The sequence below is a fragment of the Siphateles boraxobius genome, unplaced genomic scaffold (genome assembly GCF_051911475.1).
Source record: "Siphateles boraxobius isolate OS27281-9 unplaced genomic scaffold, OSU_SipBor_1 6, whole genome shotgun sequence".
Classification (NCBI taxonomy): Eukaryota; Metazoa; Chordata; class Actinopteri; order Cypriniformes; family Leuciscidae; genus Siphateles; species Siphateles boraxobius.
Window position 1 is genome coordinate 5,647,501 of NW_027509186.1, and position 14,186 is coordinate 5,661,686.

At 41.1% G+C, this 14,186-nt stretch overlaps 1 protein-coding gene across 4 annotated transcripts in view; it reads left to right on the forward strand.

Annotated features, from left to right (window-relative positions):
* Positions 1-14,186, forward strand: part of limk1a (LIM domain kinase 1a) — an 83,753-nt gene extending 69,567 nt beyond the window's left edge. For all 4 annotated transcript variants that reach the window (XM_077207525.1, XM_077207526.1, XM_077207524.1 and 1 more), the window contains 9 exons: positions 1,350-1,536; positions 2,661-2,747; positions 3,270-3,401; positions 3,714-3,773; positions 4,554-4,619; positions 5,793-5,961; positions 8,168-8,223; positions 8,524-8,681; positions 10,703-14,186. In XM_077207525.1, coding sequence (XP_077063640.1) covers positions 1,350-1,536; positions 2,661-2,747; positions 3,270-3,401; positions 3,714-3,773; positions 4,554-4,619; positions 5,793-5,961; positions 8,168-8,223; positions 8,524-8,681; positions 10,703-10,886 — 1,099 coding nt within the window. In that variant the 3' untranslated portion in view covers positions 10,887-14,186. The remainder of the gene's footprint in view (positions 1-1,349; positions 1,537-2,660; positions 2,748-3,269; positions 3,402-3,713; positions 3,774-4,553; positions 4,620-5,792; positions 5,962-8,167; positions 8,224-8,523; positions 8,682-10,702) is intronic.

Sequence of the window (14,186 nt, forward strand, 5' to 3'; positions counted from 1 at the left end):
ATCGCAGGCTGTGACGTGGCAGAGCACAGTGTAGTGCGTTGATGACTCATCGGTCTCTCATAATTATTAATGAGACACTGTCTCTTAATTATTCATGACACCACGTGGATCTTTCCACAGACATGTCAAACTGTGATATCGCGTAGTAAAGGAGAGAGACAATCATGGGACGCAAAATTTTCGTGGTGCAAAAGTCAAAGTGGGTTGAATATATTTCGGGATGCTGCCAGGGCTGGACTCTGGCTCCGGGCGGTTGGTTGGCCATCAACCACGGACACATCTAATACGTGTGCCGCAAACATTTTACCCGAGAGAGCTTCCAGAACTGGAGAATGGTGGACTTTGGCCTTGTCGATGACCAATGCAAGTTACGTCTTACGAGTAATGCGGTACCAAGTCCCGAGGACTTTTATATCCCTTCAGAGGTATATGTGTGTCTAAAATGTAACCCTGGTCATTTTACTCCACGCCCATTTAAGTTGCATTTTTCAAAAAGATTGTGAGCTAGACTTAAGCTGAAAGAGGGGGGTTTCATGACCCTTTAAAGTTACTTATAGTCAGTAGAGTGTCTGTTGGAGGATCATCACAATAAAGAGTTATCAGATATTAAGACAGTCTACTAATACTCTAATAAGAGTTAGTTGACATGTAGCTGCAAAGGTACTTCTAGTCAACAGAATGTTAAAGGGACCATCAAAAAAAAAAGTGTTACCAGAAGCTGCTGCTTTTCATTTCTGACTAATGACAAAAAACAGAACAATGTCTAAAAGCTGCTGTGTGGCAAAGTGTACAGCAAACAAGCTAAAAAAAACTACAGAAATACGTTTTTATAAGCCGTCGACCCCAAATTACGAGCGTTTAAGGACACGAAAGTGGACACAGGCTTGAATGAATGGGTAAGTTGTGGGATCCTGACACTCAGTATGCACTGGAAATACACTACGTGTGCAGTAAACAATTCATCACTAGTAAGTCAAATATCCAAATGTCAGTTTTATATATTATATTTGTGTAAAGTAATCTGTCCCTGTCTCTGATTGCGTTCCCCTACAGTGGGCGTAGTTCTCAGAGTAATATATCCCACAACGGCCTGTGTCCGCTTTTCTGTCCTTAAACGCTTGTTTTTTGGGGTTGACCGCTTATAAAAACTGAAAAAATATTTCTAGTTTTTTTAGCTTGTTTGCTGTACACCTTGTCACACAGCAGCTTTTAGACATTGTTGTGTGTTGTGTGGGCGTGGCCTAAGTGCGCTCTGCGTCTGCTGTAGCAGCCGTGTCTCTCCATCACACACATGATCACATGAGTTAGTCAGTAGTGATTGGACCGTGGCTGGTGTGTGTTCTGTGCAGGCGCAGCTACAGCTCTGATAAGTCTCCGAGCTCCAGTAACACACCGTCTCCACTGTCTCTGAGGAAGGACATCGGCCGCTCCGAGTCCCTGCGCGTCGTGACCAACCGCACACACCGCATATTCAGAGCCTCCGACCTCATCCACGGAGAGGTTCTGGGCAAGGGCTGCTTCGGGCAGGCCATCAAGGTCAGAACACACACACTCACGCGCACACACACACACACTCACTCACACACTCACACACACTCACTCACTCACTCACACACACTCACTCACACTCACACACTCACACACACAGACACACACTCACGCGCACACACACACACACTCACGCGCGCACACACACTCACTCACACACACACACACACTCACTCACACACACTCTCACTCACTCACACTCACACACACAGACTCACACACGCACACACTCACGCGCACACACACACTCACACACACACACGCACTCTCTCACATACACACACACACTCACTCACTCACACACACACACACACACACACTCATCACATAGACGTAATGGTTTTTATACTGTACAAACTGTATATTCTCTCTCCTTACACTAACTCTACCTCTAAACCTGCCCATCACACACAACTCTCTGTGTTTTTACATATTTTTTAAGGAATATCACAATTTCTTCCATGTTTTGATTTTAACAGTAAAGCTCATTGTGCAGCACGTTGTTTGAAAAAAAGATTGTTTAATTTCATATGATTAAAATAATTAATGTTTTATGTCTTCATTTGATTACCAGAAAAGACCAACACCAAATTTGTGTGAAAAAAAAACATTTCATAGTTGTTTTTTTTAATATTGTATAATATTATTATAATTATAATATATTAATATTGTATAAGTTTAAGAATTGTTTATAATAAAAGTTTCATGATTTCAATTAATTAGACATGCTTTTTGATTACTAAAAATGTTACACCAATTCTACCTCTAAACCTGCCCATCACACACAACTCTCTGTGTTTTTACATAAAAAAAACATCCCTTGATATGATTTATGAGCTGTTTTCCTCATGGGGACCAAAAAAATGTCCCGAGAAGTATTTAATGGATATGTTTTCCCCATAACGTAGTGTTTCCCAGATCCGCTTGTTGAGTCTGATGTCATGCGTCAGTGAAAGCATTAAACACTGGTGTCTGGGACAGGAGCCCAGAGACTGTACTTTACTGAGTTCATGAATGAATAGTGCTCATAAACTCAGTAATCTGAGGAGGAAACCGCTTTACTCAGGACTCTTAACATGTCATAATTCAACTCATCTCTGTCCTCACGTCAGGTGACTCACAGAGAGACGGGGGAGGTGATGGTGATGAAGGAACTCATTCGCTTCGATGAGGAAACACAGATGACCTTCCTCAAAGAGGTGAGCTTATAGCACAGATGCAGTGTGTGTGTTCAACGTTTTCCCCCAGCTCATCATTTACCCAGCAGGCTCAGGGGTTAAAAGAGGAGAGCGAGTCTCGCTTCTCGACTCGTTTGTCTGATTCGTTTATGATTAGCTCCCATAATTCTCTGTTTCGATGGAGGAAGGAAACACTCGTGGTCTCCGTGCAGCTGGTGTTCACGACGGTTCATCTGAGGAGAAAAACGGCATACACACACACACAGACACCGCAGGCCCGTAAACACTCCTCGCTTCAGTTGAATCAAATCTAACACAATAAAAGCCTTAAATATCCTAAGCGGAGTACGAAAAGTCTTCATGAAGGATCACGCTATTGCACATGTGAGCACGCTCAGCCTGAGACAGGAAACATCAGGAACCTCTTAAAGTTATTTCCCGTGTGTGTGTGTGATTTGAGTGAGTTTATTGTACACTCTTATTGATTGCAAACATGTTTGTGAACATTGCTGACGCGTTCTGTGACTGTGTGTGTGTGTTCAGGTGAAGGTGATGAGGTGTTTGGACCATCCCAACGTGCTGAAGTTTATCGGCGTCCTTTACAAAGACAAACGGCTCAACTTCATCGCTGAGTACATCAAAGGAGGAACACTGAGAGACATCATCAAGAACATGGTGTGTGTGTGTGTGTGTGTGTGTGTGTGTGTGTGTGTGTGTGTGTGTGTGTGTGTGTGTGTGTGTGTGTGTGTGTGTGTGTGTGTGTGTGTGTGTGTGTCAGCCACTAGTACTGCACATTAATGCCAAGCGATTGCTTCTGATCCACTGTTGATGAATTACGACAGTGTTTACCTTATGGCGCAGCTGTGTTGTATAGACTCAAGGGTGAGCGCTATATTTCTGCTGCCCTGTGAGCGCCACCTGCTGTCAGACAGTGAAACTGCATGAATATCCGCTCACTCTCACAGTGTGTGTGTCTTCTGTGTGCAGGACACTAACTATCCATGGAATCAGAGAGTGAGTTTTGCCAAGGACATCGCCTCTGGGATGGTGAGTGCTCATTACTGCCCCCTCCTGCCTCACGCCAGTGTCACATGTACTCACAGTATTGTACGTTTATATTTTAAGAGCTTGAAATGTGAAAAGCTAAAGAAGTGGTGCAACTGTTATTTTTGTTACAGAAAGGTACATTAAAACATAAACCTGTTTAGGAAAACAAACTAACGTAATATTGTTTGGATTCCAAAAGGGAAATAAACTATAAATTATCACACATTCATGTTTTAGTTTGTAATAAACAGTATATTATTATAATAACTACAAAAAAAATATCCATAAAACACTGAAGAAGAAAAAAAAACAGCCATGGACAAAATACAATAATGCTGAAAAACGAAATAAATGGAAAGAAAAACCTGACAATGATAATAATGATAAGAATATGATATTATAGATGTTGGTGAGTAGTCACAGAACCTGAAGTATAACTTTTTTTTAAATATATTTTGTTTAGTTTTTTTCCTCGATTTATGAACGACACAGACTTCATCCAGTCAGATGATGATGATATCAGAAATGTTTAGATATGTTGAACTGATCCTAGAACACACACTGTATTGTTTTCAGTTATCAAGCCTCATGTTTCTGTGTGAGTTTGTTGTGAAAGTCTTTGATTGTGTGTTGGCCAGTTTTAATCTGTAACCATGAACAAAGTCAGCAAGTGTGGGGTGACCAGTGCATTAAACCCTGTTCAAATCTGGTGTTGGACTGTGTTCAGTCCTGTGAGTGACTGTAGAGGGCAGCATTTGAACATTTCCTTCATTGACCCAGGCTTACCTGCACTCCATGAACATCATCCATCGAGATCTCAACTCACACAACTGTCTGGTCAGAGAGGTGAGTCACATCACAGGTCCGGCTTTTCTAAAGCTGTTTCCAGCATCACATGTTTTTCTTTGCATGTTGAGAATGAAGAGAATAAGCTTTCTATATTGCATTGATTTCGATTGCTTTTGACTTGTATAATGCAGGATCTCATTCAGAGCTTTAAAGTCCCCCTGTGGTCAGTCATTTTATCCCTTAAAACTCATCTCTAATCACCGAAATTACATATTTAAATGTTTTTTTTCCTTGAAAAACATTCTTCATGTTTTAAAATAGCTTGAATGTAACTCGACACCCTTGCCTCATTTAGTATGCGCGGTTCTATTCATATGCAAATGAGCCCCGCCTCCACTCACTCACTCACTCAGCTCAGAGATCCACTCGTTGACGATCACACGTTGATCTGATTGGTTACAAGGTAGTTTGTGACGTCAGAAACACCAGCGATTTCAAACCGTGTTTTTGAGACTGTCTTTGATTCACTGCAGTTTTATAGAGAAAATACTCAGCAATGCTGTCGACTTATGAATTTACACATGTTTTGTCTTAAAGGGATAGTTCACCCAAAAATGATAATTCTGTCACAAGGAGTGATCCAGCTCTCAGATTTAATCAAAAATATCTTAATTTGTGTTCCGAAGATGAACGAAGGTCTTACGGGGTTGAACAACATGAGGGTGAGTAATTACTGACAGAATTATCATTTTTGGGTGAACTATCCCTTTAAGGCATATTAAACATACCACATAGACACATAAACAACATTAAAAACTTTATTTTCACCACAGGGGGACTTTAAAGGTTCAGAAGCAAAGCACTACAGAGCGTTTGAAAGAACATAGATCACTCCAGTTCATATGCTCCGGTTTTAAGAAACTGCTCATTTAGTGATGTCAGCTGTTATAAAATGAGAAATTGGTCTAGGACGAATTGCACGCTGTCAATGTGTCAAACTACTGTGCAAAGGCAAAACAAAGTAACTTCAGCTTCTCTCAAAGCAAATCCAGAATAAAGCATGAGTGTTTGATAATACTGGAGCTGAAGAACTCAAGATTGAAGGCAGTTTTCTCAGTGTTTTGCCTGTGTAGATCAGCACAGATTCAGCAGATTAGGATCAGTCCGTCTGTTCTTTGTTCATGTACGATGGCAATGGCAGATTTGTAAGTGGTTTCCCTGGTCTGACAGAATAACAGTGTTGTTGTGGCGGACTTCGGACTGTCCCGGCTCATGGTGGAGGACAAGATCCAGGACAAACTGGTCTCCGGACAGATCCCGGGCGTCAAGAAAGCCGACAGAAGGAAGAGATACACTGTGGTGGGAAACCCGTACTGGATGGCTCCGGAGATGATTCACGGTGAGAGTCTTCTTTCATCATCCGTCCCGTCAGTTTACGCTTTTCACCGAATTTTCTTCTTAAATAATGTATCATTCGGTGTAAATCGTGATGGTCTTACAAAAAGGTTGTGTGGTATTCAGAAGGAATCATATTTCAGAGAAAAGAAGATTTCAATCATGATAACTCTGAATAGTTTTAGCATGTTAATGTATTTGGTCATGTATTTGTATTTGGGTTAGGGATGATATGGTTACCAGTTTGACGATAAACCACGATGCAATGTTCAGCGATTAGTATTACAGTTTAATATTTTAATCATTATTAACACCGTATTTGATTGCCAGGATTTTCAAAAACTCACAGTAAATACTGTCCAGTATTAAGCAATGTACGCAACAGTCTCACGCAGACATGGCATCAAATGGTGGTTTCGTTTTTGTTTAAAAAAAATGGCGGAAAGAATTGAGAGAGTTTTTACAACCTTTACAACTGACGGAATTAAATGAATAAAAGTCCGAATGAATTCTATGAATGTTTCTCTGAAGGGAACCGACTGCCCTGAGAAAAGCATGTTCTCTTCATCTTTCCTCTGAGTGTTTATAAGCGCAGAGTTTATTATAGGAGTGTTTATTCCTCTGTGTAATGTGGAGTGTTTATAAGAGTGTTTACTGTTTACAGAGGTTTACTGGAAAACAGCTTTACATTTACATTTATTCATTTAGCAGACACTTTTATCCAAAGTGACCATTTCTATCCAAAGCTGTGTTTCTGTTGTTCCATAAGCGCCACCTACGGACAGAGAGCGGATTTACATTTTCATTCAGTCTGTCTGTGGTCTTTATTCGCTGTTGTAAATGTTACCCAGTTAATGGATAATAAGCTAATGTGCATTCTAAAAACTTAAACAATTCGGATAAAAAGGTCTCTAGAATTATTCATTCAGCTGATAAAATAGTAATTTTGACTCCTTTAGTCTCTTAAATGTGTTGGAAAAGCTGGAATATTAGGTTTATCATTATATAAATCATTTTGGTTAATACTTTATTTGAACAAGTAGTACATATTAGTTAGATAACATTATTCAAATCGTTGTTAAGGAGTTTGAATGTTAAAGGGGAACTTGGCAACTATTTCAGCTTAATAAAACTGTTTAGAAATCATATGGATGGTTTAATAACCTGTTCTGGTGAGAATGGTGACTTTCCCCACACACCCCACCGTTCCTAGGCGGAAAACCAACCTTGCAACATGAGGATTAACGTCCCGGTAAATTGGAAATAGGAAGTCTCGTAAGAAGCGAGAACGAGCGAGAAACACAAACTGCTTTACGGCAGTTCGACATAAACACACACGCCGCCCTCAATGTGTATGATGTATTACCCACCTCGGTAGACACAGCTCCACACGATAAAGTTGGCCGGCTCTGATAATAACAAATGCACATGAGCAGCGGTAGAAAGGGGGAGGAGGGGCCGCAAGTGAGTTTTCTTACGACCGTGTTGAGAAAAATACGCCTCAGAGCTGTAGGGGGAGCTCACTGAGAAAACATGCGACAACAAAAGTGAAAATCAGCGAAGAAATGGCTAGAGTTGCCAAGTTCCCTTTAAAATAGTGTTCTCCTGGGAAACAGGTTGGGAACCGCTGCCGTAGCAGATCTAGGCAGGTGGAGCTGGGGAGGTGGAGGGGTTCAGAGGAACTAGCTTACAGCAAACACTGAGCCAGACTATTAAACTGTTGAGCAAGCAATTGTATTGGCTGCAGGATCAGCAGAAGCCAATCAGCTTGAGCCATGCGGTATTACAGACCGGTCAGCCAGTGGCCTCTAGAGTTTCATGACTGAACGAGATATTACTTAAATGTTCTTAGAAATGTAATACTAGTGATCATGTTTGTGCTTTTCTTTAATGTCTAATTATTATTATAATTTCTATTAAATATAAAAAGTAATTCAATTATTTTCCTTACACCTTTAATAAATGTGAGTTTACACATCATAGTTGATTGTTTTCAAAAATGTTCAACGTAGAAACTATTTACACAAACATTACTTTAACATAATTTAGTTTGATAACCTCAACTTGCAGGTTAATCGATGCAGACACATTCGGTGTTAAAATGCCACATCATCTTGTTAGAATAGAGTGCGAGTAACAGGGGGAAGTGTTTTTTTCACTGTTTTTCGGTAGACGTGTAAGACTGATGTTCTGCTGTTTGTGTTTCTCAGGAAAGAGCTATGATGAGAAGGTGGACATCTTCTCCTTCGGCATCATGCTGTGCGAGGTGAGTGTTTCAGGACTGATCTGAGGGAATAATCACAGGCTGTTAAAGTTCAGAATTACTGCTTCCTCCACATGAACTTCCAGGCATTTCTCTTTTAAACACTGGGAAACACTGTTACCACATACAGCAGCGCCAGTTTAACAGGACAGCAGCCCGTCATTAGTGAAGGACACCCAGAGGAAGCAGTGGCTGGGTGTGTGGTGTGGGTTTAGGCCTGGCGCTTAACGTGTAATAATTAAAACTGAGAAGAAACCTGACCTCACTTCCTCTGTCTTACATCAAACTCCCTACTCTTTCCAGATTATAGGGCGAGTCAACGCCGATCCCGACTACCTGCCCCGGGCCATGGATTTCGGACTGAACGTGAAAGGCTTTTTGGACGAGTACTGCCCGCCGGACTGTCCGGTCTCCTTCTTCCCCATGGCGGTGCTCTGCTGCGATCTGGACGCAGAGAAACGGTCAGAAAATACACGGGACATGCTTATCATACGCCTCACATTTGCACAGAACATAAATATTAGTCACATCCTTGATAGCTGCGTTTTATGCCATACTAAATGAATGAAAGCAAAGGGGAAGAATATTACCAACAAACAGCCGCCAAATGCAGGTAAAAATCAACAGTGGCGGGTAACGCTGTCAAATCACTGTTGTTACTTATGTTTACTCCCTTTGCTGGGGAAGTTTGTGTAAACCGAATCTGCTCAGACTTAGCGCAAATACTCAACTCGTGAGTCATCATGATGTATTAAATACAGTGTATTGCACCGGATCTGCTCATATCTGGCTCACCTGAACACACTCGTCACTACACAACAAATAATGGTGCGCTTGTTAATTTGCATTGAAGCATTAGCGAAGATTAAAGAGCATTTGGTGAACAGAAAATACATTATTTACCAACATCCTAATTTTTTTTTTATGCAGGGTTCGTACAAGGTGCTTAAAGTGCTTGAAGTACTTGAATTTGACTTTTTGAAATTTAAGTCCTGGAAAACCCTTGAAAACAGCCATATTTTTGAAGAGGTACTTGAAAAGTGCTTGAATTATTAAAAATAGGGATGCACCGATACCGAGCTCATGTAAAAATGCTCCGATACCAACAACCGATAGGCCTCCCAGGCAGCGTGTGTATAGTAACACACAGCTGTGGTGCGCGCGCTGATCAGAGGAAACCGCGCAGTGGATTGAGCGCGCAGCGGCACAGACGCGCGATCTGGTCGAGCGCATCCCTTTAAACAGAAGGAAGTTTTGAAGGAAATCAGTGGAAGGTTTGTAGTTCAGTCGGACGTCAATGGCAAAGACAATAAAACGAGGCATGTAGCTTATTATTAACGTTAACTGACGAGAGAGAGAGAGAGCGCTGTTCTGTTGAATGCTCTTGATTGCTCTTGATTGCTGATCGTTCACTCAGCACGTATTATTTGGATGAAAACTAAATCATATATGTAAGTAAAGTAAAACATGAACTGTTACCTGATTTATGTCTAACGATTGATTCCCTACATTATTACTGGACGTTTGCAGTCAAGAAGTTCCATGAACGCAAACATAAGCGCGCGCCCCGCAAACCGGCGAATAATGAACGTCTTGCGCTTGTACGGACGAATGTCAGTTATATCTCAAGTGAAGTAGCTATGTTCAAATGCGTCCGTGCGTTCGGTCTTAAAGGGGCAGTTTAACAAACCCACTGCTGTTTAAATGTTAATTAAACAATGGACAACTAAATTACTCACTGCTCTTGACTAAATAGGCTACACTTTTCAACTTTACAAAAAGATCCATCTATATTTAATTTATCCAGTAATGAATATGCAATTTTTTCACATTTTATTACTTTATTCAAATTTCTGTACCTGTTAGATCTACCCGAAAAACTCTAAAAACACTGTTTATTTCATTTGTAGCCTTTCTTAGTTCTATCGTATTTATTTGTAAGTTGATTATTCGTTCTTATATTGTTGCTGACTGCTTACCTTTAATAATGTTTTAAATTCACATTAATTAGGCAGGAAGTTTTTGTTGAAGTATCAAAATTGGATTAAATAATTGATATTTCACTGACCCAATCCTCAGCACTGACCCTGCAGGAGCTGCTCTAGTGTAAATATGTGCTGTGCTATTCAATGAAAGATACAATATGATAGAGCAATAGAATGTACAGTAACAGAAGCTCATACAATATATTTTAGCAGGCTTAATTAAGCATGAATATAATTGAAAGAAATATATGTTTGATGAACAAATGAAGCCAACTAATATGATTTATATTCTCTTGGTTTATCTACTAATACATTTAAAAATTACAAATGCAGTGAAAATTCAGGGATTGGTTACGGTATCGCTATCTCGTTCTGAAATTAAAAGTTAATTTCAAACCCTGAATATTACTGTAATGATATTACAGATATGACACATTGTTTATTTGAACTAGAAGTCCATCATGTGGGCCTGTTCTAACGTTGTGGCTGTCCCGCAGGCCTGCGTTTGTGAAGCTGGAGTCGTGGCTGGAGAACCTGAAGATGCATCTGGAGATGGGCCTGCACCTGGTCTCCGAGCTCGAGCTCATTCATCAAGACTTCCGGCAGAAACACTCGAGCGGGACGAACGGGCTGCACACACACCCGGAGCGACACGGAGAAGAGGGCCAATCCTCACGCTGAGCAGATCTACTGGAGGACGCTCGCTCACTGGACGTCTGCGCTCGTGGCCTGCAGGCCTGAGGGATCCATGTTTCTGGAGATCCAGGCATCAGATGACTGACTGAAAGGCTCGGGTCTGGACAGGCTTGGAAACGTCACCCCACAAGCACAGCTTCGTCAGTCATAATGCATGTCTGTTGTGGCTTATTGTGATATTCTGATGCTGCGTTCACGTCTCGTCCTGATGCTGCAAGTATAGGAGGTCTGTGTTCTTCAGGTAAAGGCAGTGTGCTGGTGATGAGACCTGAACGGACCCCTGCACATCTTCCTCGTCAGCGCCCTGTCCTCGTGTTCATCACGTCAAGCTTCACTAATATTCCTCACGTTTCCCGCAGTGTAAATACAGTTATAGTACATATTGTAAATGTTTGACATTATTTTATATACTTATTCCGCATTGGCGTACTGTTCACCTGAGCACCAGGAAAATAATCAACTGTGGATTCCTGTCCGTGTCACAAACACGTAAAAAACTTGATGCGTCTGTGTCCCAGTTCAGGCCAATGGGTCAGATCAACTCATTTACTGTCCTCTTTTACCCCAAAATTAAAAAAGTTATTATTTAACTCTTTCTCCGCCAAAAACAAGTTGCCAGCCACCGCTTTTTGATCATTTTCACCAAATTTTCATGGCCCCCAGAATATTTTGTTGTATGAATACGTGAACATGCAGTATATATCAAAAAGAAAGAACTCTGCTCTAAAAAAAAAAAAAGTATTATTCTAGCTTCATGCATTCATTTTTTATAAACATTTGAATGTGGGCATGAGTTTCACCAAAAAAAGCTTTTTTTTTAGCAAAAAGCTGCGAAAATCACTTTTTTTTGTAAAAAACTACATCCAGATCAGTTTCAGAACGATGATCAAACACAGATGGAGTAAATCGAGTTCATCAACACACTCAAAGCTTCACAGTCCTGGGTCAATGTTTTATTCAGTAACATTAGTCAGTTTTGATTTATATGCAGTTTAATGTTCATGACCGGGTTATTTTACATATGCTTCTGCTTACATTTGCTATCGCTTGTTTCTGCTTCTTCTTCTCCTGTGTTTTGATCAGGAGATCAGCCCTCTTTCAGGAGATGTGTAATAGCGCCCCCTACCGTATAACACGGAAAGCCAGAAAATTCCGTCAATGGAGGGGAAAGAGTTAAATTGTAAAGTAAATTGACATCATGCTAGTACGTGATGAAATGAATGTAATTTATGTCGATTTAAATAAGAAAAGTCTTCACAGGGATCTTTTGCTGAATGGATTTCCTTCTCTCTTTCTTTTGATTTTGGGGTGAAAGATGCAGCCTGACACAGCGCTCGTCACTATTAGTCCTGATCTGAGAGGCTCGCGCGGGACGGTGGGTTTGGCCTGTGTCTGTGTGTTTTCAGCACTGCTGGTGTAAATCTCTTCTAGAAACGCTTCTCTCGATATCCTCCGCTACCAGTCCAGCTGTTCTCATCACGCTGAACAAATGTTATTATAAAAACACAACGGAGGATCGCCAGGAAAGCACGTGTACAGACTGAAAAAAAGACAAAAAAAGAAAAACACAGCCTCTTCTTCTCTCTGTTTGAGTTGCACCACTATGTTCTCTTTTATAAACTGTTTTACTGATTTCATTTGCACTATGAAAGACGGCGCCTGCCGCTCGAGCCTTTTGGTTTGCTTGGGTTGTTTGGTTGGTGAATGTATGAATGCACGTCACTGATGGAGCCTTTTGTGTCGTTCGGCCCCTGATGCCGCGTCTCCCGAGCAGCACGTTTGTAACATGTGACCTGTGACCCCTGTTTAGGTCATTCAATACCTTCTGCCGCTGAAGTCAACATGAAGCAGCATCTGCTGTCCATACTGTCAAACATCCAGAGTTAGAGGACCGCGTTCACGATCAGTACGATCAGTTTAGCTCTCGCCCTAATGAAACACTCCTGAAGCAGCTAATCATGGTCTTCAGGAGCATACCCTCATGCACTGTTCCCTGCATTACTCCACTAATACAGTTGAAGAGTGAATGAAAACGAGTGTGTGAATTCAGACACTCCGGAAGGGCTGACGCAGTTTGTGCTGTTTAATAATCATGTGAAACTGAGCAAACTAGCAGCTCCAGTAGTGATGAAAAGATTGATCTCCAACTCGATAACGTCCACTATTAATGACTGTCCCCTCAAATACTCTTTAAGGGTATAGGAGGCGGTTTCAGACACAGCCGTGGTCTTATTATTGGTTGATTTTAGGCTGTACAAACGGCCAACTTGGTCTTCTTTAAAGAATGATCGACTGTAACGTACGTCAGGTGACTGTAAATGCTGTTTCCATTGCAGTTTTGCGAAATATTCTTTTTTCGAATTCCCTGAAAAAACACCTCATGCGAGCATAAAACCTTTTTTTGCGAGATCGACGTGTTTCCATTGCCTGTATTTTCAATTTGAGCAATTTGAAGGGTAATGGAAACACGGCTAGTCAATCACTGTTTGCGGACACCGTAGAAATAAAAGAGAAGTGCTGGAATCTGAATCGCACCGTCGAATTCGAATTGTCCGTGAATTCTCTCATAGAACAGCGTTTTATCAGTCTGAAAATAGATCAATCCAAAAATCATGTTTATAAGAATACATGTTGTCAATTCATTAAACGATAAGCTATCTCCCCATAAAAGCGGCTTACTGACGCCTCTCCTCCATTGACAACCAATTAACAAAAAAAAACCGAGTTACAACATTATGAGAAAGACGAGCGCTGTTCTTTGAAATGTCGTGCTATATTAAGACATGTTGACTTAAAGCCCTGATGATCTGATATCAATACTATCAGTATTGCAGCTGATAAAAAGCCATATTGCTACGTAAGCCATTATGCAGAATGGGTTTAGTCCATTGTTTCTGTAAGCACAGATGCTGCTTGATCTGGTGGTGTTCGAGGTGCTGCTCAGGCGTCCCACTGCATCTTCATGACAGGACCAGCTCAGGATCTGTATCTGTTCATGCATCAGCTTCTAGCAGACGTGACCCGATGCTTTACCTCTCCACATCGCTGTGCCTTTGTGTTACGCTAGCCTTGACAAACACTTGTGTTGTGTTTTGAGCCGGATGAGTTTATCATGCCATCGCTCGTCTGTCTCCTTTTGTTTTCCAGATATATTTATATTTTCCATGTTTTCTTTGTCCAGATTATGGTTTCTTGTACTGTTTTTACTGAAGCTGTGAAATGACTCTGCACTTTAAAGGCACTGGCCGTGAAGGTTGAAGGAGTTGAATAAACTGATGCTCCTGA